General features: G+C 37.8%; 1 protein-coding gene across 13 annotated transcripts in view; it reads left to right on the top strand.

Moving 5' to 3' along the window:
• Positions 1–23,449, top strand: part of CCDC57 (coiled-coil domain containing 57) — a 52,560-nt gene that overhangs the window by 11,405 nt on the left and 17,706 nt on the right. For 3 of the 13 annotated variants that reach the window (XM_030014652.2, XM_030014651.1, XM_030014654.1), the window contains exons 2-10: positions 1,071–1,493; positions 3,786–3,894; positions 6,673–6,774; positions 8,740–8,882; positions 10,313–10,513; positions 12,318–12,477; positions 13,407–13,541; positions 17,377–17,563; positions 20,789–20,889. In XM_030014652.2, the coding sequence (XP_029870512.1) occupies positions 1,102–1,493; positions 3,786–3,894; positions 6,673–6,774; positions 8,740–8,882; positions 10,313–10,513; positions 12,318–12,477; positions 13,407–13,541; positions 17,377–17,563; positions 20,789–20,889 (1,530 nt within the window). In that variant the 5' untranslated portion in view covers positions 1,071–1,101. Of the gene's footprint in view, positions 1–24; positions 470–1,070; positions 1,494–3,785; positions 3,895–6,672; positions 6,775–8,739; positions 8,883–10,312; positions 10,514–12,317; positions 12,478–13,406; positions 13,542–17,376; positions 17,564–20,788; positions 20,890–23,449 lie in introns of those variants that run through there. The other 10 variants (XM_030014658.1, XM_030014655.2, XM_030014656.2 and 7 more) reach the window with 7 other exon arrangements.

Below are 23,449 nucleotides of genomic sequence, written 5' to 3'. Positions count from 1 at the left end.
GTAAGAGCAAGCTTGAATTTTTTTTATACTTGTCATGTCCAATGATCAGAGACTCATTTTTTGATCCTGGAGAATTAGAGTTGTCTAGTTTGTTTGTGAAGAAGAATTTTGTTTAAATTGTGGCATCCTTTAGCATAGAGGTATTGCATCATGTTTGCTGATCTGGAAATCTCTCTTTCATTTAAAGAGATTAAAGAGCCACTATTTGAAAGGCATGCTTGTCTGATTTGTTCTCTGCATCCCTGTGCTTATCCAGATGGGATTATCTGTAACCACTGACACAGAATAATACTGTACAATGAGAGAAGCTGTACTGACTCCAGAGATTTGGGAAAATCTCTGGAGAAATTGCCATATTTTTTAAAGCAACCATGGTGCTTAGAAATAATTTTTTTCTTCTAGAGAGTTTATGATTAGAAATGAGGCAAATACGGAGAATAAACAATAGGAAGAGATGGAATTGAAGCAGGTAAAGGGTTTTACCGGTAAAAGCGCAACCTCTATGTTGTTTATTTTCTTTTTAAAGATACAGATTTTTAATACGTTACTGAAATACGATTATTTCCTCATACCTGTTGGCCTTTCTGAAAAGAAACTTCAAGGTGGATTTAACTGTGGACAGAACAGTAGCTTTGTAGTCCCATGAGTAATTGTGGGAGGAGAAGACAAATGGGATACGGCAGTTAATATTGATATAAGAGAAGGCTGGACTGTGACTTGACTTGTCATAAACGTCTTCAAGAAAAGAGAAATATGCATGCAGTTTACAGTGACTAAATCTTTTTATGCCTCTATTTTCAATCTGTATAAAGAAAGGAGAAAATTATGTTTTCCCACCCCAAAATTTAGTGACATTTCATAACTAATTTGGGAAGTCTTACCCCTGGACAATGCATGACTATAAACAAAAGTAAATTCTGCTTCTACAGGTGGCAAATGCCTGATGATCCAGGAAGCTTTACAATTTAAATTTAAAATTCACTGGTAATTAATTATCAGCTATGTAGTAGATTGGGAGTGATGAGATACTTGATTCGTATTAGTTATCAGCCTTAACTGTCTTCTGTCAGCTCTTGTTCCAGATTTATAATAGTGTTACAAATGGAGAAAGAACTAAATGATCTCCTTCAGTGGAACGAAAAAGAAGGGAAAGAGCTACATGCTTGCCAGTTCCTATGTCAAAAGAAAATGCTGCAAGATGTCAAAAAGCAACTCCAAGACATGCATGAAAAATTTAACAAATTGAAAGAAGATTTTGTCTACAACCTAAGAATTTTAGAAGAGAGAGATAAAGAGTTAGGACACTATGATGTCACAGTCGCTCGTCTGAAAACATCTGAAAATGCTAAACAGGCAGAGATTAGTGATCTTCGAGTACAACTGGGTAAAATGGAGCAAATGCTTGTCAAGGAAAGAAGAAAAAGATGCAAACTTCATTATTACTGTCAACAACATGTTGAAGAGCATAAGTTAGAGCTGGAACGGTTTTGCAGGTGAGATGTGACTTCGCTAGAATACTAAGGAGAAGAGAAGTTTAGCTTCTTTAAGACATATTTGCATTGAGGTAAAGCAGTAACATCATTCATACAGTAGGGAGCACTTTGAGCATGGAGGTAAGATTGTCTATCCTGACAGAGGAACACCTAGAACATGAACAGAGTGAGGGCTAACAGAAGTGACTTGGGCTATCTTTACACCTGCTATATCTTGGTTTCCACAGTGACTTGTCTGATTTCTGGCAATATGTTAGAGAAAGGATAGCATTAAGTGTTCCTTAAACATACTCTTAAACATACAGCGTGTCCCTACATAATTTACAAGGGTGTATGTTGGGGAGATGATATGACTGGGTGGAGATAGTATGATTATAAGGGAATCATAGTGTAGGGAGCAGAAAAGGATTTGTCAGAAGGAAATGCTTTTTCCTTGGGCACTGAAACACCTCTGGGAAATGAGATGAGTCTGAAAGTGTTGTGATATGTCTCCTGTGTGTTATATCACATGCACTTGTCTTCTGTGTATGTGAGGAGACAAATGATGATGGTATCAACTGTTGTCAGTAATATTATCTAAGGTTACTAGACATTAGTTGCTATGTTTGCTGTGTATTCAACACAAACAGTTCAGCCCTTCAACTATTTTAAGCCATTGCAAGCTAATCTTATGGTAGGAGTTGGGTTTGTGCACTCTTAAATACATTTTGTCCTACCTTTTCTGATAGGCCTCTGAAGGAAAGAAGTCTGTTGGGGCATATCCAGTCACAGGACCAAGATTTATGACTAATGCAACCAAGTAAAAGATGAAGATAGCTAAAGCAATGCACTTGTTTAGTTTGGCCATTCTCACTAATTTTTATTACTCCGTATAGGCTTCTAAATCTTGCTGGAGCAGGGGATAAACACTTATTTCTTGAGATCTGTCTGCACATCATTCTTGTTTAATTTAACTACTGTCTTCAGATATAACAGTATCTTTGGGATTATTCTCTGTTTAAAATGGTAACTGCTGTAAAGTGTTCTGGGTCAAACTGCATTTATAATGCAGAGATAGCTGGGTAAGTTTTAAATAACTTTTTTGTAGTTATTAGAAGTGATCTGGACATGGATCTGGAATTCCTCAAAGGTTGCTGTTGATGTTACTGTGGTTCTGGAGCATATGCAAATTCATTTAAAGCTAGTTCAGGAATTTTATATAGAGCATATACTTTGGGAATGGAAGGACGACTTTGAGTCTTTTACACCCAGCGTTGCCTCTTTGCTAGGCTGAGTTGAATACTGATCACTGAGCAGTACAGCAATTATTCTTCTGATCTGCCTTGCCCTGGAGAGTTGTGGGATGAACAAGGGAAGTGTAAAAGTGCCTGTCTAGACTACACTGAGATGACGCTTCTGTTAGGCTTTATTTATATGCATAAGTGTTGGCTATAGGATTCAGATTAATTCTGGTGAAGTGTAAATTTGAAAGCAAAATCTAGCAGAATAGGAAGGTGAATATGCATTTAGCTGTTTGTGACTGTCCAGTTCTAGTTTGCAGTTCTGTCTATATAGTTATTTTATGATCAACTTTATCTAACCAAATGCAGCGGTTATTCAGTTACATAAAATAACTGTAATACAGAGTTGGAAGTAATCAGAAGTTGCAGAACTGCATGATATCTATCCAGGTCTGTTTGGCCATGTAACAGGCTGCACCAAACCTGTTGAGTCTTGCAGGGATGAATCCAAAGCTTGAAAAGGTTCAGTGTTTCATTAGAAAACTACTGGTCACAGTAGCAGTATCATCTCTTTGAGTTTGTTTGAAATGCTGGCCTTACTGGTATTCTCTCACTGTATCTCGGAGAAACTGTTTTTTGTTGATAACAAATAAAAATACTGGGGGGAGGAGAGGAAAAGATATGGAGCTGCTTCTGTTTTTAAATGTATCTAAAAGCTTGGATTTCTGCTGGGCAGCCCTTGTTTTGCAATTTCTTCTTATGTAACAGAATTTTTTGGGTGGAGGAGGAACTCTTATACTTAAGTGGAAGTCTTGCACTACTTTTCAGCAGATCCTTGGTATTTCATATGCAACTAACTTTTGAAGTATAGTTTTGAGAAATAGCATGTGCTGTTACAATTGGTTTTGACTGACTTATGAGAAAAAAATTTTATGGTGACTGTTTCTTTAAGAAATTATAGCACCTTGTATTTATAGTTATGTGTTATTGTTCAAAAAATTGTACATATGTATGCCTCATTAGGTCACCAGAGATGGTGTTTAATGTAAATTTGTTTTATTTTTGTTTATAGCTCTAGGAACAGTCACATAGATCATCAACATGAGGAGTATGTGAACCTGAAACATCACATGGAGAGAAAAATCCAAGAACTGGAAGGAGAACTTGCTTGTCAGAAGCAGGTATAAGAATATGGAGAAACAATGTTGTGTTGCTGTGGCGCCATCTAGCAATCCTTTTTTTTCTTTTCTTTTTTTTTTTTTTATTAGATTGTTCTGGTTTAACATTGCTGTAGTTGTATAAGCTTTTATTTTTTTCTTAAATTGATGAGATTTGTAATGACACTTTAGAAAATTATGCACTACTTGTGTATTAGCTGTTTCTTTGCTTGTCTGACAGCTGCCCCTTGTAAGGGACTGTTAAGAACGTGTCTAGAGTAATCTGAGATTGTGTAAGATTATTTTATGTAGACAGCACACTACTAAATTTGTTAACCTTGAAACTGCAGGAAAGGTCAGCATCTAGAAAATAGAGGCAGCCTTAGGCAAGATGGGTAGATGTAAATTGTTTATCATACTCCTAATTACAAGGCTTTTTTTGCCCCCTTCTGCCTCTATATTGCTATCATTTCATCATAAAAGGATAATCTTACTAACAGTGAAATTTGACTTTCAACTGTGATACCTTGGGGGGGGGGGCATTTTGTCACCTCTATATATATTACAAACTTCAAAGAACAACAAAACCTTCCTTCTTTGTTTTTGTATAAAAAAGTATTTGATAATAAAATGACTTTTAATTATTTACACATGGATGTGTTTAGTCATTAGAACTAGAATGGTTAATTTTTGGCCTGTCAGCCAAACCAATATATAACATAAATGGAAGTTGTGAAAGAGATTGTTAGGCAGTTACATCTTGCACCCAACACCTGCCAATCCAAATCTCGCTGCCCTCAGTATAGTAGTCCTGCTAAACCCATCTTCATCCAGGAGTCTTTTACCCATGGGCTCCCCAAAGACAGTTTATGAACCTACCCAAAGTAGGTTCACTTTTCACTTGAACAATCCTTGATAACTGGCTGATTCAGAAGTTATCTTTGTGTGTTGTGTGGTTAAACTGTAATGATAGAGCTGATTAACTGCTGTTCTGCAGGCGTAAGGGCACATCATCTAATACACACTATTTCTGTTAACTTTTTTTTTCTCCTCCAGTGTGGTATCTCCATTGTTTATGACTTACAACTAAAGCAGCACATCTTACATGCTTGCCATTGGGTCTCTTTGCAGTCATTCCACTTAACCTAACACATGATATTGCATCAAATAGCCAAAATCCTTTGTGACCTCATCCTCTTGTTTTCAAGTTTCAATCATGTTTTATCAATTGAACGCCTGGAAGTAGTATCTCATAAACACTTTTTTTAATACTTTATCAGTCTAGGCACCTGAATGGCCACTCGCTTCAACAGTTTAATTTCTGGAAAATCCATGGCTCCCTTATGAACAGTTTTTTATACACTTAGGAAACATAGGTGTTGTGAAGAATGAGTTTCACACTTCTTCAGTGGTGTCTTCACTGGTGTCTTTAATTTCTGTGCGTTAGACTCTGAATACCTTGCAATGTTACTTTGGAGGAATTTCACACCAGAATGACCATTCTGTAGGACTGTTCTTACTTGGGATTGAAATGTAAAGTCCTCTAGCAACAGACTTTTGTTTTCCCAACTATGACAAACGATATGACTGTTTTGATTATTTTTCTTTAAATTAAAATTCAACAGCTATGCCGGGGGGTGGGGGGGCAAGTCTTTCCCATAGCTTCCTGTCTCCCAGCAGCCCTCTTGTCACTTTTATTTCCAGAGTGGAAAACATGGTAGTATTTTCTGACAACTTTTCAGTAAGGCTATAGTTTCTTAGCTTTTTAGTAGTTCTGCAAGTATTCACTTTAAAAGCCTCTTGACTGCAGCCAAAACTTTCCCTTGTAATAGTAGTGAATTGTTTTGCTTAACTTAAACAAAAACCTTAAACTAGTGATTAGAAGTCTCTATGACTTACCTTTAAAATCTTTTTTCATGTGGTTTGTTAGTGACCACTTTTTGTGCTTTAATACTGTTTCTATTGCCATTCTGGAAGAATAGAGGGAAACGGTTAAATGTTTATCACCATTAATTCCCTATATATGTATATGTGTGTGTGTGCGTGCGCGTGTAAGAAGATGGTTGTCCTAACTGCTTGTAGTAGATTGTACATAATAATCAATATCCCTTTATTCATGTGCTTATAATATAAATTTAACTTCTGTTAATATTTGTTATTTTATATTTAAAATTTTACTTTAAGTTGTGGCAAAAAAGGCTGAAATAACTTAATTCAGTTTCTTTTTGTATAGCTCAGGACTGTTTGGTCCCATTTGCTAAGTAAAGTGTCCAGTATAAAACAAACAAACAAACAAACAAAAAAACCCCACACACAACAACAACAAAACCAAACCAAGCCCAAAACCCCACAGCTTTTAGCACTGGGAAGATACAGCACTTTTCTGCTCCTCTAAAAGATCAGGTATTTCCATAATGGATAGTCTTTGACATATTACAAATGCTCAGATGTCTATAAAGGAAATGAACTTTAATGTTTGTAAGGTGGGTTTTTTTCCTTAAAATAAGCTGCTGCTTTATTTTTCTTCCCACCCCAGTAATGGAATCTGATCTTATTTTGCAAAGGATGCCATTTGACTGATGTGTTTCTTTAAATTCCTCTTTGCTGTACAAGTCATGTTAGGGGACCTACCATAGGCCAGATGATAGGTCTGATTCTCATTACATTCTGATTCTCATTACAGCAGAGAAAGATTATGCAATGATTAAACCCCTTGTACAGTGTTTAAAAAAGCTTGTGACAATACAGTGTTTCCATCGGTACCATAGTACTAGTGTTACTTATCTGTTGCTCCCCTTGTAGGAACTGCTAGCTGAATTTGATGCAGAAATGAAAAAGAGAGAATGCGAGTTTCAAAAGCAGACAATTGAAATGGGTAACTTAGTTCTGTCTCATGAAGTTAAGGTAACTTACTTTTAAGCTGTTACCCTTTACTCACAGAATGAATGCGTTTGTTATAATCTCAAGTCATTCCTGTGTGAAATGCATGAAAAGATGACTCTGTTGTTGCTGTTTTTTCCTCCACCTATGTATTGAACTGATTGTTTCCAGGATAGCAGGAAGCAGGGGTATTTATGGTATGCATCTTAATTTCACTGATAGTGACTGGGTTTTTTCCTACGCGACCAAAAACTATATATAGGTCTTTGAAAGGCCTGTCTCATCTTTCTAAGGCTAGTAATGAGGAATTCACTCTTCCAAAATCTATATTCTCTGTGTGTGCAGTCTTCATTAATCATCATCCAACATTACTTGGGTGGTTCTCTGGTGCCTGTGTTCACTTGCTTCAGTCGTGGTTTAACTGATAGCTTAATAATGCAACCAACCAAGGTTTATAGGTAGAGGGGGAAAAAACCCTCACATTAAACCAACTGATAGCATTGGGAAAAGCAGACAAGCTTTCAGAAAGAGGGCTTGTATGCCTAAAAGATTGCCAGCATTTTCCAGCTGTGTTGATTTTTGTCTAATAAAATAAATTACTTCTGCCTACAAACTTTACCTTGCCAAAGGCTTATTAGGGTAGCGAAATGTTGCCTGGCCTTTAGTGGTATCCATGGATTCCTGCATCTTGAATGTTGGCACAATTGGAGTTTAGTTTCTGGTTTTGTTTTCTTGCCTTGTCTTGGGCCTTCTTTAAAGGAAGCTGCTGTAGTAATGGACCTGAAACCATGTTGTCTTATTGCGGTCTTGACTATAAAGATTGCATGATTGCAAGGGCATGTAGTGATAGGACAAGGGGTAATGGCTTTAAACTAAAAGAGGGTAGATTTAGATGAGATGTAAAGAAGTTGTTCTTTGCTGTGAGCGTGGTGTCGCAAGGGATCGGGTTGCCCAGAGAGGTTGTGGCTGCCCCATCCCTGGAAGCGTTCAAGGCCAGGTTGGATGGGGCTTTGAGCAACCTGGTCTAGTGGAAGGTGTCCCTGCCCTTGGCAGGGGGGGTTGGAACTAGTTGATCTGTAAAGATCCCTTCCAACCCAAACCATTCTACGATACAATTCTATGATATGACCAACCGCTGTTGACTCAGTATGAACAAAGGAACTGCAACTACATGTATATTTATTAAATGTAAATTTGCACGTATTGCTTACTCTGTGATATGCAGTATAACTCGGATAGCACTTTAGTAGAAATCTTTAATCTTTGCAATTTTCAGACTTGAGTGCTTGATTAGATACCTGTAATACTGTTTCAGTTTAATACTGCTTGCAGCTGCGTCTGAATGTAAAGGCTCTCAGTAGGCCTCATATGCTAGATGCTATTATATCTTTTTCTTTCTTTATGAAACATGTTGTCTATATTGAGTTATGTTTGGGGTTTTATATATCTATATCTATTAGTTGCACCTGAATTGGTGGCGGAAGTATTAAGCAAGGGAAGGAGAGGTCACCTGTACTCGTTTCTCCCAGATGTTACTGAGGCCAGCTGTAGGAGAAGCCAAGAAGTCACTGAATAAAAAAACTGTGTAAAAGGAACTTTAGGCAGAGATGGGAGGGGGTAGTATTAATGTTGCTGTAGGTAATAGGTGTAAGAAGAGGACACAAAGTGGATATTTAGCAGTGGTATGGGAGTATAAATTTAAAACACCTTCTCCATAACTTATAACCTCTGCTGTTATTTTAAGAACTTTGTTGATCTAATGCTTATACCTTGCAAAATGTTACTTACAAATTAAAAAAAAAACAAGCAAACAAAAGAACCACCCCCCAATAAAAAAAAAAGCCCACCTCACAACTTTCTATACTATTTTGTTTGTTTCTGGAGCTGATGCTAACACTTCAACTGTGTAAGGGCTCTGGACCTCTTAAAAAATTAGGTTATATCAGGCTCTCATTAGAATTCTTAAATCTTATTCTCCTCCATTCTAAGGTGAAGCTGCTGACCAGAGAACTGGAGGCCCTCAAAGAGACAAGAATGCAAACACCAGAATCACTGGAAACAGCAGAAATCTTTGATTTGAGACTGGAGAAAGAAAACCAGTTCAACGATTTTGTTACTGTGAAAGATGCTTGGTATTGTACAATTTTGATTATGATTGAAATAAACTTCTGTTCACAGACTCTACAACTCCACAACACTTTCCAACTTCCTCTTCTTCACATACTGTTATTTTAGCAACAGCTTGGGATGGTGTATGTGAATTAATTGATCTAGTAATACATTTCATTACAACAGAAAGAGGTTTGTATGAAATATTTGCTAAGTCGCATGGATTCAGGTTAATTCTGCTACGTTCTTTCTGGATGTAACCTGTCTCACTTTAAAAATAAAGTTTCATCTTAGAAGTTTTAATGGTTCAATGGTATCTTCTGCTTTTACTGCAAAAAGGAGTACCTCTTCCAAGCGGTAAATATAATGAAAAAACTTAGCTCATCCCACTTCTAGAGAGTGTGGCTAGTTTTGGTGTCTCATATTTCACACACTTGATTTAAATCCAGTAAGTCCAGTTATGTTCAGTCAGAACTTTATACTTTCTCAAGCAGCTACAGACAGATTGTGAATATAGTGACAGAAAATAACTCATTCAAACCAGAGTATTATTGGGGGTTTTATCTGTTGTTTTACTCATCACTAGTTCAAACTTAAGAAAGAAGACTTACTCATAGTTCAGTTTCCGTTCCTTCTGTTTTGCTTTAATCCTTTATGTCCAAAATTTTGGATATATTTTGAAAATTTATATGCAGGTCAATTTCAGAGGGTAAGAACATTATACAACTATTACTTGCATGTCTCCTTTTTTATTTACTGTTAAATTTGAGTTTTCTGTAGGTACTATTTGGTGGTATTTTCTTCTAACAACTCACTTCTGTCCTGTTTTAAACCTGGTCTCTATTTTTGTGTGAGCGCATGCTCAGGAAATTCATCTGTGAATGAAAACTGAATACTCAAGGAAGCATTTTTTTCTCCATGGATTCCTGCAGTCTCTTATTTGGGCCACCTGATCATAGCTGTCTTTCAGTTGTTCGATTACCATAAAGAATATTTTCAGTATGGTAAAAGAGTATGTTGAATGGAGTAGTTCACCTGTTAAAATAGCTTCTCTATGAGTCATCTTAGGAAAAAAAAAAACCAACAACAATTTTTAGGATCACCCTGATCCTATATTTAGGTGAAATAGTGGTGTTCTTTGTGCTAATCACAAACTTAAAGTTGTGTGATAAATTGGTGTTAAACTCTGTGCAGTGGTATAAGAAGCATTCAGTCTTGGTCCTAAGACCAACTAAATAGTGGCATTCTTAGTTTGAAAAAACAACCGCAAAAGACCTCCCTGCAACCTGTTCCACTGACAAGCATATATTGATTTCTGTTTCCACTGCTTTTGACAATGATTCTTTGAATTTGCTCAAACGAAATTGATAAGAAAGTAAATCAACAGTACTAGAAAATAATGTGCTTGTGTTCCTTGAAACCTCACTTTATTCTGTCTCTCTACATCTTCTAGGCATGAAGAACTAGCTCATGCTGCTAAGGAAAAGGATGCAATGCCAGCTTCAGTGAAAGAAGCCCAAGTCAAACAATTTAAAAAGTTGAAGCAGCAGATTAGAGAACTGCAGATGAGACATAAAAATCTGGAAATTGAGCTATGCAGAAGAGAATGGAGTCACAGTGCTTGTTTAAGAGAGAAAGATGCTCTTATTAGAAAGTGAGTGACTTGCTTTATCCTGTTTCATAAGATGTGATGAAAGAAATTCAGAACATCATACTTAGCCGTTTTGTGCCCAACTTATTTATGTGAAAATCTCACAGTAATTAATGGTTAAACAGATTCCATACTTGGAGTACTGTGTTCAGTTCTGGTCCCCACAATTGAAAAAAGACACGGACAGACTGGAGGGGGCCACAAAGATGATCAAAGGGCTGGAGAACCTGCCCTAATAAGAAAGACTGAAGGAGTTTTCTCCCTAGAGAAGGCTCAGGGGGACCTCATTACAGTTTTCTAATACATAAAGGGTGGCTACAAAGAGGATGGAGGCTCTCTCTTCACAAGGAGCCACATGGAGAAGACAAGGGGCCACAGGTACATGTTGCACTGGGAGAGGTTTCATCTCAATGTAAAAAATAATTATTTTTTTTACAGTGAGAACAATCAGTCACTGGAACAACTGCCCCATGGACATGGTAGAGTCCTCATCACTAGAGGTTTTCGAGACACGATTGGACAGGGTACTAGATAATCTCATCTAGGCTACCTTTCCCATGAAAGGTTGGACCAGATGATCTTCCAACCCAGGCTGTTCTATGTATATTATTGCAACAAAATTTATAGCAAAATTTCAATATATGCATATAAACTTCAGGTTTATGATTGACATAATCAAGAAACATCTCCTAAAGGTTGAACAAGAAAATGAAGTCACATGGAAAAGAAAGTATCTGGGAACCTAGGGAAGGAACAGCACACCAGAAGAAAAGAACTTCTTTCATAGCCAGCCTGGAAAGAGGCAGCTGCCAGTCCAAGAAGGCCACTGGAAACTAAAGAATTGCTTAGGTGGCCTGCATTTTGTATTACTGGAAATGCATGGTTTACAATATGCATTTGGCTCATTAAAACGTCCCACTGAGCTCCTAATTAAAAAAAAGAAGTCATTGAACAGTTTTATATCCAAGGTTGCATCACATGTTTTGATAATTGTCTTAAGCAAGTATGTATTAACATAGGAGGGGGGCATTTCTTGTATGTAGACTTCAAGAAGAAATTGTAGGGCTAAAACCAGGCCAAGATTCTCATCTGATTGAGATTTCTAAGGAGTCTGCCTCTAAAGAATTCCAAATTCAATCAATGCGTGGACAGGAAGATAAGTTGAGGGCACAGTTGGCCAAATTCCAGAAAGATGCAGAATGGTAAAGAAGACTTAAGACATTGTCTAAAGTGACATTTACAAACAATCTTAAGAGTGCCCTGAAGTCTTGACAGCTTCGTGTTTTAAAAGCTCAGCCATATGACAATTGAACCTGTCTTGAAAGTCCTTACATTCTGAATATGAGGTTTGTCTCGTTTTGTGCACCTCCTATCTCTTCTCTTTCCACAGTGCATTTTCAATGTAAGTATATGCAGCAGCCTTTGAGCTTAGGAATATTACCCTGACAATCCAACAACTTTAATTCCTAGCTGTTTTATATCTCATTTCCGTTATTAGTAAATGGTATTGCCAAGAGCAGTATCGGTGTTGAAGAATAGTTTATGCCACTTGAGCTGACCTCCAAAGCTGATTCTAAATAACCATATAGATGGACCCTAGGAGCTCTAAGCAATTAAAATGCTTTTGTCCAGTAAAACACTTAGAGTGGAATAGAATAAAATAGGTAATTTGGAAAATAGAACAAGGAAAGAAGATGAGGACAGCAAACAAGGCTGAGATTTAAAAACAAAACAAACAAAAAACAAACACAAAACATCCTCAGTATTTATCCTGCTGAAGTCAACAGCTTTGCTCTGTGTATCGTAGGCTTAAACAACTGTCTCTGGCAGCTGAGAGCAAATGGATTCTGGAACAGAGTAAAATGCAAGCAGAACTGGACTGGCAGCAGCTCTGTGAGAATGCTGAAAGTAATTGGTATCAGAAATCAGAGGATCTAACACAAAGCCTGTCTTCAGCCAGAGAGCAGGTGAGAATTTCAAATTAACGCCGTTTAAGAACCATCTGTTGCATATAGAGCTATGGAGTTTTTCCGTCTTGATGTTTCTCAGGGGAGGCATGACTTTGGTCTTCTTTCAAAAATATGTAAAACAGTAGTTCTGTATTGTGCACAGGAGTTCATCAAATATATTTGATCAGAGACCAGATTAATTTTCATGGACAATCTCCAATAGCAGCCTTTTCTCCCTTGTAATGAAGCCAAGCCAGCTTGAGAGATGCCACTGCTTTTCTCTTGGCATTGTAGCAGAAGAAGAAAGATATCTCTTAGTTAGACCAGCCCCAGGCCAAAAAGAGTTTCAGATCACAGTGTAGCTTGAATTCTATCAAGGGAACAATATTTGTCCTGGAAAACACAGGTATTTTTGTATGGGGAGAAAAAAAAAAATCCTATTTTGTGAAGTGTGCAAGCTTCTGTTTCTGAAAAATGAAATACATGTTTATTGTTTAGAGACTATTACACAATGGGATAACAGTAATTCTCAATGACCGGTTGCCTAATAAACTCATGGGTACAGAGGAAACACTTGTTTACAAAATTTAGAATGCAGACATTTATTCCGGTGTTTTATTTTACCATTGTCTTCCCAAAATGATTCATAGGCATCAACAGGTGTAGCGTAGAAACAGATCTGAGAGATGAATCAGCGTTGTCCATTTCACATACAGAAAATGAGACAATGAAGTCAAATTATTTTTCTGTGAAGGCGGTTTTTGACAGAGCCAAAAGGGGTATGCTTTAAAGCCCTGTCCTGTGATTTAAAATATCTTTTTCTTCGATTTCCTTCCTTTTTTTTTTCTTTTTTTTTCTTTTTTTTTTCTTTTTTTTTTTTAATCTCTGCACCCTTTGTCCTTGAGATACTGACATCCTCCGCTTTCCCTCCCTTCCCTCCCTCCTAGGTTAAAGCTGATCTACAGAAAACAGACTACAGCTTGCATGAAGCTAGGACTGTTCTTTCTGCTTTGACTGTTGAGGGAGAAGAGACAATGCAAGCATCGTTTAATCACAGTATTTTACCTGAAGGGGAGAAACAGGTTAGACAATGCTTAATGTCTTGACTTGGATGAATTCGTTCTGAGATGAAAACGTTATGGGGCTTGTTTCCACTGGACTTCTTGTAAGCCGTTCATCTGTTTCATATGTTTAACTCAAAATATAGGCATATCTAGCCTGGAATACACATAGATTAGGTGTCACAGGCTTCATTATGGCTCTGATCCATTACTCACTGGCAAAAGGAGCAAGCTGGATGTAGACAGTTGCTCCAAAGCAGGACAGTGTACTGTACCATCATGGCACATCAGAATGGGAAGAATCGATTTCTGGAATGTTCCTGAGGCTCTGTGTTAGTTGCAATTCAGGGTAGATTTTAAAGTTGTAAAGTTAAAATTTTAAGCAATGCTTCAAAACGCTAATTTGCCAGCTGTTTAAAATAATGTCTTTTATTTTAGTATCACAAACTAGTTTTCCTTTCATTGCTACTTATTAAAATACATATATTTTAAAAAGCCATTCAAAATTGCAAACGTAATGCTGGTTTCAGCCGTGCTGAAGGATAATGCATTATGAGTAAAAGATTGTCTTTTGTAAAAGAGTGAAAATAAAGAGTGTGCTGCAGCGCGCCCTACTGGGCACCTACAGATGCTCAACAATGAGCAGTTAAGAGTGTATTATCAGCGCTTGCTGATAAGAAAAAGCGGTGTTAAGCAAGACTAGTGGTTTCTGAATGCAGAAAGTGTTGTATTCACAAAGATAGTTCCTGAAAACAATTTTTATAATAAATTAGACAAAAGTAGACTGCTAGCAAAAACTTACTATGGAGCAAGTTGTTTTTCCAATTTCATTTCAAACTGGACTGATTTGCACATTGATCGTTCAAATACCAAGAGAATCAGGGTTGGGGAGGAGTGGTTCTTTTACTGTTCACATTCACTGTTGTCTTGCACTGTAACTGACTGTTACTGTTGTTGATAAGACTTTGTTTTCATTGTCACACTTTTCCTTCTGTTGTTAATATACTCTGTCTCTGTTTTGCACATTTGGCCAGTAGGATAAGCAGTACCCATCTCAGCAAAACCATTTTTGTCTCTGATTCACGTGAAGGGCCATTGTTTAAAAAACAAATAACAAAAAAAAATTTAATATTCTGAACTGGAACCTTTTCTCTTAGTTTTTCTGTACAAAATGAATTGTAAACAAACGGGGGAAAAGTGATTATAAGTTCAAAATTGGTAACATTTGTGTCAATGAGTCTTCTTAAAGAAGGAATAGTATGTTGGCTAGCATCTGGCTCGGATGACTGAGGCAAGAAAGATTAAATACACCCTAGTACAGTATCTTCAGCATACAGGTCCTTTCTTCAAATTGGCCTGAGACTCCATGCGGTTGCTAGAAGTACTGCAGTAGTCATTCTTGGCCTTTAATTAAGCAACGGAGATGTGAAACACACCGGTGTGGAAAATCTTGCTTGTAACTGATATTGAGTATGACTTAGGTCATGTCTGCCTAATTGGAGCATACTAATAATACCATACAAGTGCACAGATAAGGAAAGAATTGCTTACAGTACTTCTGGATGATTATGTTGTCTAGACCCTTTTCCACTAGCAAAAATCTGGAACAGTTGTATTTCTGTTTCAAACTGCAATGGTTCATGTGTAGGTTGCAGGTTGAGATGAAGTTCTGCACCCCAAAATTCAGAACACAGCTGGGTAATGTATTGGTACCTACTGGTGCCTTTCCCTTCATGCCTTTTCAATCGCCCTTTCCCCTCTCCTCACTTTAACAGCCTTGGAGAGATTGTAAAAGCAGAACAGGGGTTATCCTCATCTTCTGCATTCCCTGTTCTGTTAGGGCAGAAAGAGCCACAAGAGAGAGGCTGTAGGGCAGCAGTTGTCTTTGACAGGGAAATTTAATTTGAAAACCATTAGCATTCCAGATCACACTTGCAGATCGCATTCACAGGAGAGACTTACGACTGGGGAAATAAGAGGACTGAAGTAAGTGGGGAATGATGGAGGAGACAGAAAACAAGTAGTGTTTGAGGCTGTGCAAGGTATAAATGTTGAGATTGAAGTATTTTGCTGACACATGTCATATGTGCAGGGCCTCATGGATTGCCTTTCCCTCTCAAGAGGCAGAACTGCTGCTTTGCAACAATATAAGGTTAGGGTTGAATACAAACATTTTGGGGGCTCAGAAACATAAATTAGCAGCATTTGATACAAATATTCCAAACACATTAAACGGTCTTTTCCTTTTCAAAAACATCTGGTATGGATGGTCTGCGAATTGGGATTCATTTAGTGACTGTAGGGGTGTATATTGCACAATTGTAGGGCTTTTTAATAATCCTGTATCAAATAGTATCTGCATTTCTTAAATGGCTGATGACAAATGTTTCCGTCAGCTAGAGAGAATTTTACAGGGGTGGAATCTAAATTCTGTGTTCTCTGTTTGGATGAAACCACAGTTATAATACACTGCTACTGGTCTAATGTAACTTCTTTAAAAATGTTTGCAGTCACATTTTGAATGAAGAAACAGCAGAAGTAAGTAATGTCAGGACCCTAATATCCTGGTCCTTATATGCCATTGGTCCTACTAGAATTTTTTCCTGAAGATTGTACTGGAATTTCAAGTGACCAGGAAATGTGTTTTCCAATCAATGTCTGTGTGCTTGGGGTCTTTTTGTCACATCTGTTTTTCCTTTTCCTCCCTCCCCCAAAGTTGCAAATTTGGAAATTGAGGAGGCACATGAGAGGAAACATTTCTGTATTTTTCCTTTTTCCTATATTTTTTCCTAAACATATGTTGCTGACTATTGTCAAGAATTGGATTCTGGAGCTGGCAACCTTTGGTGTAACAGCAAAGCAGTTCTTAAAGTTTGTGATCTAGAATGTTTCGCATTCTTGTCCTGATTAGGCCATCACTCTATTCACACAGGACTAGCTTTCCAAACTAAATCTCTAAGATAATCTTTAAGGCTGTGTGCAGCCCATGTAGAAAACACTGAGCAATTCCCCTTCAAAAATTTAAGAAATAGAATGATTCTGGGATGTATTACTCTATAAGCAAGCTGCTCATATTTTACTAATATAAATTAGGTTTTTACAGTAGTTAAAGCAGCTTTGGCAACCTGGGTTTTGTCAGCCTCTTCAGTTCTGGAAGTCTGCAAGAATGATGTTTGCTCATCACTTCATACTTCCACCAAGTATAATCCCAAAAGTCAGGCTTCAAGGCCTTTGTGAAGGCAGAGCTTCAATCACTATCTGACAAATGTTCCTTCTACATTGTTCACTGTTAGGTTATCTGTAACTAATGCACAAAAAGACGACATTGCTACTTATTTTACAGTTGAAGTGCTTAGAAGTTTTCTAGATGTTGTACATTGTCCAGGTTGTCTAAATGTAGTCCATACACTCCTTCTCCTTTTCCAGTTTAGCAAAGGATGTCCAGCCTCTTTATGTTCTTGTGAATAAATGATCTCCAGTGACACTTTCAAGAATTTGGCAGGTCAGAAAGGGGACTGCTGCTGAGCCAGTAAGTTCTTTAAAGGAGACGGGTTACCCATGCATGAAAGAGAGAGAGAGAGCACACTTCAAAGAACAACAGTGATAAGACAGAGCCATCTCTGTGGCCATCCTCCTCCCCATCTGTGCCTCCTCTCCCATCTCAGGTTCTCATCAAAGCACTATTTTCCCCTGGTAAATCCCCAGAATAACCAGATCTCTTTTCTTCCTATGGTTCTTTTCTCCCAAGTCTGTTCATGGATTGAAAGTGCTAGGATCTCTGTGTGTGGTGTTGTGGAGAGAATATGTGTTGCTCATTAATAAAGGGTTGTTATTGTGTTGTACTTTCATTTTACAGATATTTCAGTGTGATGATAAAAGTTCTCTGAGCAAAGATATTCCTACCTTGGAAATAAAAAAGCTGCAGGAGCAGAATGCCAACCTTCGGGCTGCTATTGCACAAATGAGGAAAGAAATGGAGAGTCTTGATGAGCAGATGTTGTCCCCTCTTCCTCTGACAGAAAACAGACAGCTTGCGGAGCAAGGTGACAACTCTTGCCGCAGAACTCTAAATTCAGTTAAGGAAGTGTAGCGGTTACGATCACAACCTATGAGGGCTACCCAGCTCATGGGTGTGTAATGATCACGACCGTGGAGTTCTTAGGATTGCACAATACGCAAGCACACAGAGGTCTGAGATTCTGAGAATTTATTTATTACAAACATTATTTGTTACCTTTATTACAAATATTATTACCTTTAAAGATTACCTAGTCCATCCCCCCTGCCATAGTCAGGGACATCTTTCACTAGCCCAGATTGCTCAAAGCCCTGTCCAACCTGACCTTGAACATTTCCAATGATGGGGCATCCACAACTTCCCTGGGCAACCTGTTGCAGTGTCTCACCACCCTCATTGTAAAAAATTTCTTCATAGGAGAGGTATTCTAGCCCTCTGCTCCTTTTCATGGGCCCCTGCTTTAACAGGTCCATGTCTTTCCTACAAACCTTTACCTGTGCACGTGTCTATAAATGTATTATGTGAGGTGTTACTGGTATAACACTTGCCAAGCCACTCCCAGAAGTGGGGCTAATTGACCATGGAAAAAAAAAGTCTCACTTCAAAGATGATCCACATCCCTGAGTGCGGAGTCAGCCAGGTGTCCCCAGTGAGGGTCTGGTCTGTCCAGGAGATTGCATGCAGGGAAGCTCTTGCAGAGGGGGTCTTGCAGAGAGGCTCATTTTGGGTAGGTAGTGAGTTACTTTTTATACCTTTTTAGTGTAGATATCTATAAGTGGTCATAGGACATCAGTTCCAGGTATAGTTGTTTCTGACTCCTGTTTTCCTTATCACAGTTCGTTTGTCCTGCACCCATCAAGCTTTCTTTGTCCTGCCTACTACAGCTGAGTGTTAAGGAGATACCCTTCTTTGTTAGTATGTTTACTGGGTGGCCTTTGTGGTGGCTTTGTCAGGAAGCTAAAAATTTAAAAGCATTTCAATATTAGAAATATGTAATACTTTCAAATGCATTCCTTTACCAGATATTGTCACACATTAGTTGGGGGATTTTTAGCATCTCTTAGAAACATTTCAGTATATCATGTCTTGCAGTTTCATTTCTTTTTTTTTTCATTATCCTTCATAGGAAAGTCAAAGGTGATAGCATTTTAAAAAAACCCAAAACCTGCAGAAGGTATGTCCATTACAACTAGATACATTTTGTAGTACATTTCTGAAAATTTGTTAAGTTTGCTTTTGATTGGCTCTCATGCAGGCCTGTTTAGAAACAAAACTGGATTTTTTCTTCATAAACATTCTTGTGACTTTTGAAAGTCTGGAGAAACAAGGAAAGGAAATGAACTGTAACTTGGTAATGGAATAAACAGCTCTGGTTTGTTTGGGGTTTTAAAAAAAATAGGCAACGTATAACTTTTTCAAGGACAACTTTTACTTCTGTGGAATAAGTAGCCCTGTGTTTAGCACCTTTTACTCGTTATATAAGGGCGGGTAGATAGCTGCTTTATACATCTCTGTGCCTCATCTATGTAAACATTTAATTTCTATTTCTAATTGCTTCAAACGATTGCAGAGCCGCCGTGTATCGTTTTCCGTATTTCAGAAAAAAATAAGATGGGTTTGATGAAAGGTATTTTATTGTACCATCTGTTTTGCTGTCGTTATGCTTAATTTTGCAGTGAGACTGGATCTCTGTGTTACCAGTTTGCAGAATTAGTTTTAAACTGTCATTTGTACAGTAGCATGAAATCACAAGGTAATTAAGTGTGCAGGCATTTTTAATAAATATAAGCATATTCTAGCTTTGTTAATAATGAGACATTAATAACCAATTAAAGGAAAACCTCAGATAATTTTAAATAAAAAAACAAATTCAAGCATAGTTTTTTTGTCAGAGGCAGCTAAAGTTCGTCTACTGTTTTTTGAAGATGTTATAGTCCAATATGTAAAAGATTTACCACTGCTGGAATTTAGCAGTGTCCAAGTAAAGCAATAATCCTTGTCAGCTGATAAATGTAAGTTTTCAGAAATGTATTATATGTTTCCTTTATGGCTGAAATACTTTATTCAACTAAAATAATTTTTCTTATGTCCCTTTAAGAAATGTATGGAGATTATATTCAATCACTAAAAGAGATTATAATGTTAAATCTGAAATTGTTAAGATAATGGGTGAGTAACTTGGAGGGGCACTTCTTGTTTCCAGAAAGTCATCTGTTCTTTCCCCTGACTTGTCGTGGTTTAACCCCAGCCATCAACTAAGCACCACGCAGCCGCTCGCTCACTCCCCCCGCACCCAGTGGGATGGGGGAGAGAATCAGGGGAAAAAAAATAAAACTCATGAGTTGAGATAAAGACAGCTTAATAGGACAGAAAGGAAGATAATAATAATAATAATGATAAAAGAGTTGGAATATACAAAACAAGTGCTGCACAATGCAATTGCTCACCACTCAGCCACTAATGCCCAGTTAGTTCCCAAGTAGCGCTCCACCCTGGCCAACTCTCCCCGGTTTATATACTAGGCATGACGTCATATGGTGTGGAATATCCCTTTGGCCAGTTTGGGTCAGCTGTGCCGGCTGTGTCCCCTCCCAACTCCTTGTGCCTCTCCAGCCTTCTTGCTGGCTGGGCATGAGAAGCTGAAAAATCCTTGACTTGGTATAAATACTACTTAGCAACAACTGAAAACAGCAGTGTGTTATCAACATTATTGTTGTACTAAATCCAAAACATAAGACTGTACCAGCTACTAGAAAGAAAATTAACTATATCCCAGCCAAAACCAGGACAGTTGTCCATATACATCAAAATGTTCAGACTCACGTTTTTACTGGAACTAAAAGAAGAAATTTTCGGGATTAACTTTCATTTATCGGTGATTTTTTTTCAACTGTGATTGAAAGAAGCTACTGTGTCTTAATTATTCTTGTTATACTTAGTATTGCCAGTTTCCCAAGAACAATTAAATAATGCACTATTGGAAAAAATAAAAACTTCCCTGTGCTCCTTACCCACGAATTGACCTTTCTAATGTGTCATCTCTAGTCACTTCTGTATTTTGTAGCTGACTGATGTTTGCGTATTGTGAGACTGCTATTTTTTATATTTCTTCAGCTCTGTTTACAACATATCTACTGAAGTGGTATAAGTGGATATTCATGAGAGACAGTTCTGAAGCAGCTGCTGCTATGAAAGCCTAAACTCTGTATAAATACATATACGTTCATATTACACTCCTGTTCTCTTTTAGGTTCATCATGCACAAGCAAAATTTTAACTGGAACCACTTTGAGCAATATCAAAGTCAGCTCAACTAACTTGGATTGTATGGTAAACCCAGACACAGAAGAGGTATGAAGAGGTTTAAACTACCTAAAATATCTGTATGCACATGCGTGTGTGTAATTAAATAGATAACATATTATTTATGTTTGAATAAATATTAAAAACTGAAGCAATATACACTTATGTGGTCAGTTAGTAATGAGTGTAAGTTAGATGAGAGCCTGCAATGATTTTTTCAGCCCAGTTTATGCTCATTCTTTCTAGGAAATACATTTTGACTAGTCATTCCCTGGCACAAGTTACTCCTGATCTTTCAAGCCTTTCTTGATATTTTTTTTTCCACTTGCAAATTCTTAAACTGCGTGCATCACCTCTTTGAGTTTTCCGTTGTAAATCCCTATTTTAGCCTTTTTTTAAAATACCGAAAGTCTTTCAAGATGCCTTGTAGTAAGGTGAGTAGAGATGAAACTGTAGATACTGTGCCACTACTGGACTCTGACGAGAAGGTCCTGTGAAGCCGTGGTTGGAGGTAGATACGCAGATGGGGTTGCATGCTCTGTTAGCGGGGCAGAGCGCCTTTGCCTGGGAGAACCTCCTGCCTCCCGCCGGGCCTGTACCGGCAGGGCCAGTGGCTGTGGCCACCCGCTCGCCAGCCGCCGGGCCCCAGCAGCGGGATGTCTGGCCGCGGTCGGCTCCCGTGCGTGCCCCACGGAGTGACCGGGAGAAATAATGTCGGCGTCGGTTGGGAGCTTGCCCCACCCTCAAAAGAAGAACTCACCAGCTCTGGGAGTGGTTTTACTCAGTTCCAGGGTTTACAAATGTCATTGCCTTTGTGTTAGTTTAAAGGGTAGGAACAATATTGGCCTTAAAGTGTGACAGAGGCATCTCTTGGAAAAATAATAAAGGAATTGAAAACTGGGACAAATATCTAATATTACGTAAGGAGTAAGTCACTGTATGTTCTCCCCTTCCTGTGTCCCAGTGATTTGGTGGTGTAGTAAACAGAGTCCAAAGTAAGATTGGTTAAGATACAATTGAAAAACAAGGGTTTTCTAATTTTCAAGTAATCTGTAAAATCTACCAATATCTGTTTCATTCTTACTGTTAACACTCACCAGTAACCATCTAAGTTCAAGAAAATGGAAATAATAGCTAAGTAAGAAATAAGGATGAGAGGTGCTGATTACGTTAAAAGCTACGAGCTTTAAGAACTGAAACAATATCAATCTTCAAATAAAACTTTGGATCCTTGGGAACCTTGTGTGAAAACATGTACAAGCCACCAGGCGCAGATCATGTTTAATCTTAGTTGTATCTTTTTGCTGAATATAGAAGGAGATTTGTTTGTTCCCGCTGTCAAATTATATTTAGGAAATCATTGTGTCCCAGTATAGACAACACAGATTTATTTTTTCTCTTTGGCCACTTCCAGAATTAGGTGAAAACTGAATTTTATACCAACTATTCTTTTCTGTTTCAGAAAATGTTTTACAGACTACCGTCCGAGATGCATTCTCATTTTCTTTGCATTTCTTTCAGTGGGGATAAAGCCTTAGAAGAAAAGTAGAGAGTGGCTTTGCCTTGGAGACAGTAAGCTAGGAACTGAACATTCTCTGTGACAGAGATTAATCCTTTGCTTCATGATGCTAAACTATAATTGAATGCTCAGGGCTGGATATGAGAACAAGAACATTTTTCAGACAGTGATATGCATCTTCAGTGTGAAATGCTGAATTCCTTGTGCTTTATATGTATAGGCACGTAGTAAATAGCAGATGTGCAGGCCAAAACTTGAACAAAATGCTGGAATTGTAGTTAATGCTATCCTCACTGATGTTGAACTATCATTTCCTGTCTATTTCTGCTGTCTGCTTTATTTCTTATTCCTTAGTGCATAACAAGCCTTCTTAGGCATAGACTGGCAACTGGAAACAGTCCTGAGAATATCTTAGAAACAATGGGCAAAACTTCATTAGAATTCCTTACTGGATTTTAGAAGTGCTTATCTTTTAACATTCTTCTACACCGTCTCTGTGCTTCTTACATTTATTAATTGCATGCTAAGGATGTACTTAATGCCATGATGAATTACAGGCAAAAATATTTCTACCTTGGGGAGTTTAGCATTTGTTGAGCTATAATGGTAACTGAACATGAGGGTGCAGATGTGACATCAATACAGAGAGCTTTCTTTTTTCCATGTAATATAACAGAGGTTCTGGGACCATAATCTCAAAAAGATAGACTCTAGATCTAAAATGTAGCTAAAGAAAAAGAGGAAAGTTTATTGTGGAAACTAGTAAAATAGGCGTGTAGACTTTTGCATGTATGTATATTTTTCTTCTTTTTTCTTTGTATCAGCTCTGAGGAGAGATTTTCATCCCACCTGTTTTTTAGTACCCATCTTTTCCATGTTTTCTGTCTTTTGTATTGTAGAGTTTTACTCTGGACATAGATCTAAAAGTAAAAAGATTTCTGAGTTCCACTCCTAACTCTACAGCTTACAATCTATCACCTGAAAAAAAATCTTCTGTGTAATGCTATTGAATGTTTTCATGAAAAATTCAGGAAAAATAGAAGTTTAAGCAACTGGTATTCCTGTCCCAGCCATGTGATGTGCTTTTGC

Source organism: Aquila chrysaetos, chromosome 5 (genome assembly GCF_900496995.4).
Source record: "Aquila chrysaetos chrysaetos chromosome 5, bAquChr1.4, whole genome shotgun sequence".
In the NCBI taxonomy this organism is placed as follows: Eukaryota; Metazoa; Chordata; class Aves; order Accipitriformes; family Accipitridae; genus Aquila; species Aquila chrysaetos.
The sequence above is the reverse complement of the archived record's forward strand: the minus strand, read 5'-3'. Positions and strand labels throughout refer to the sequence as shown.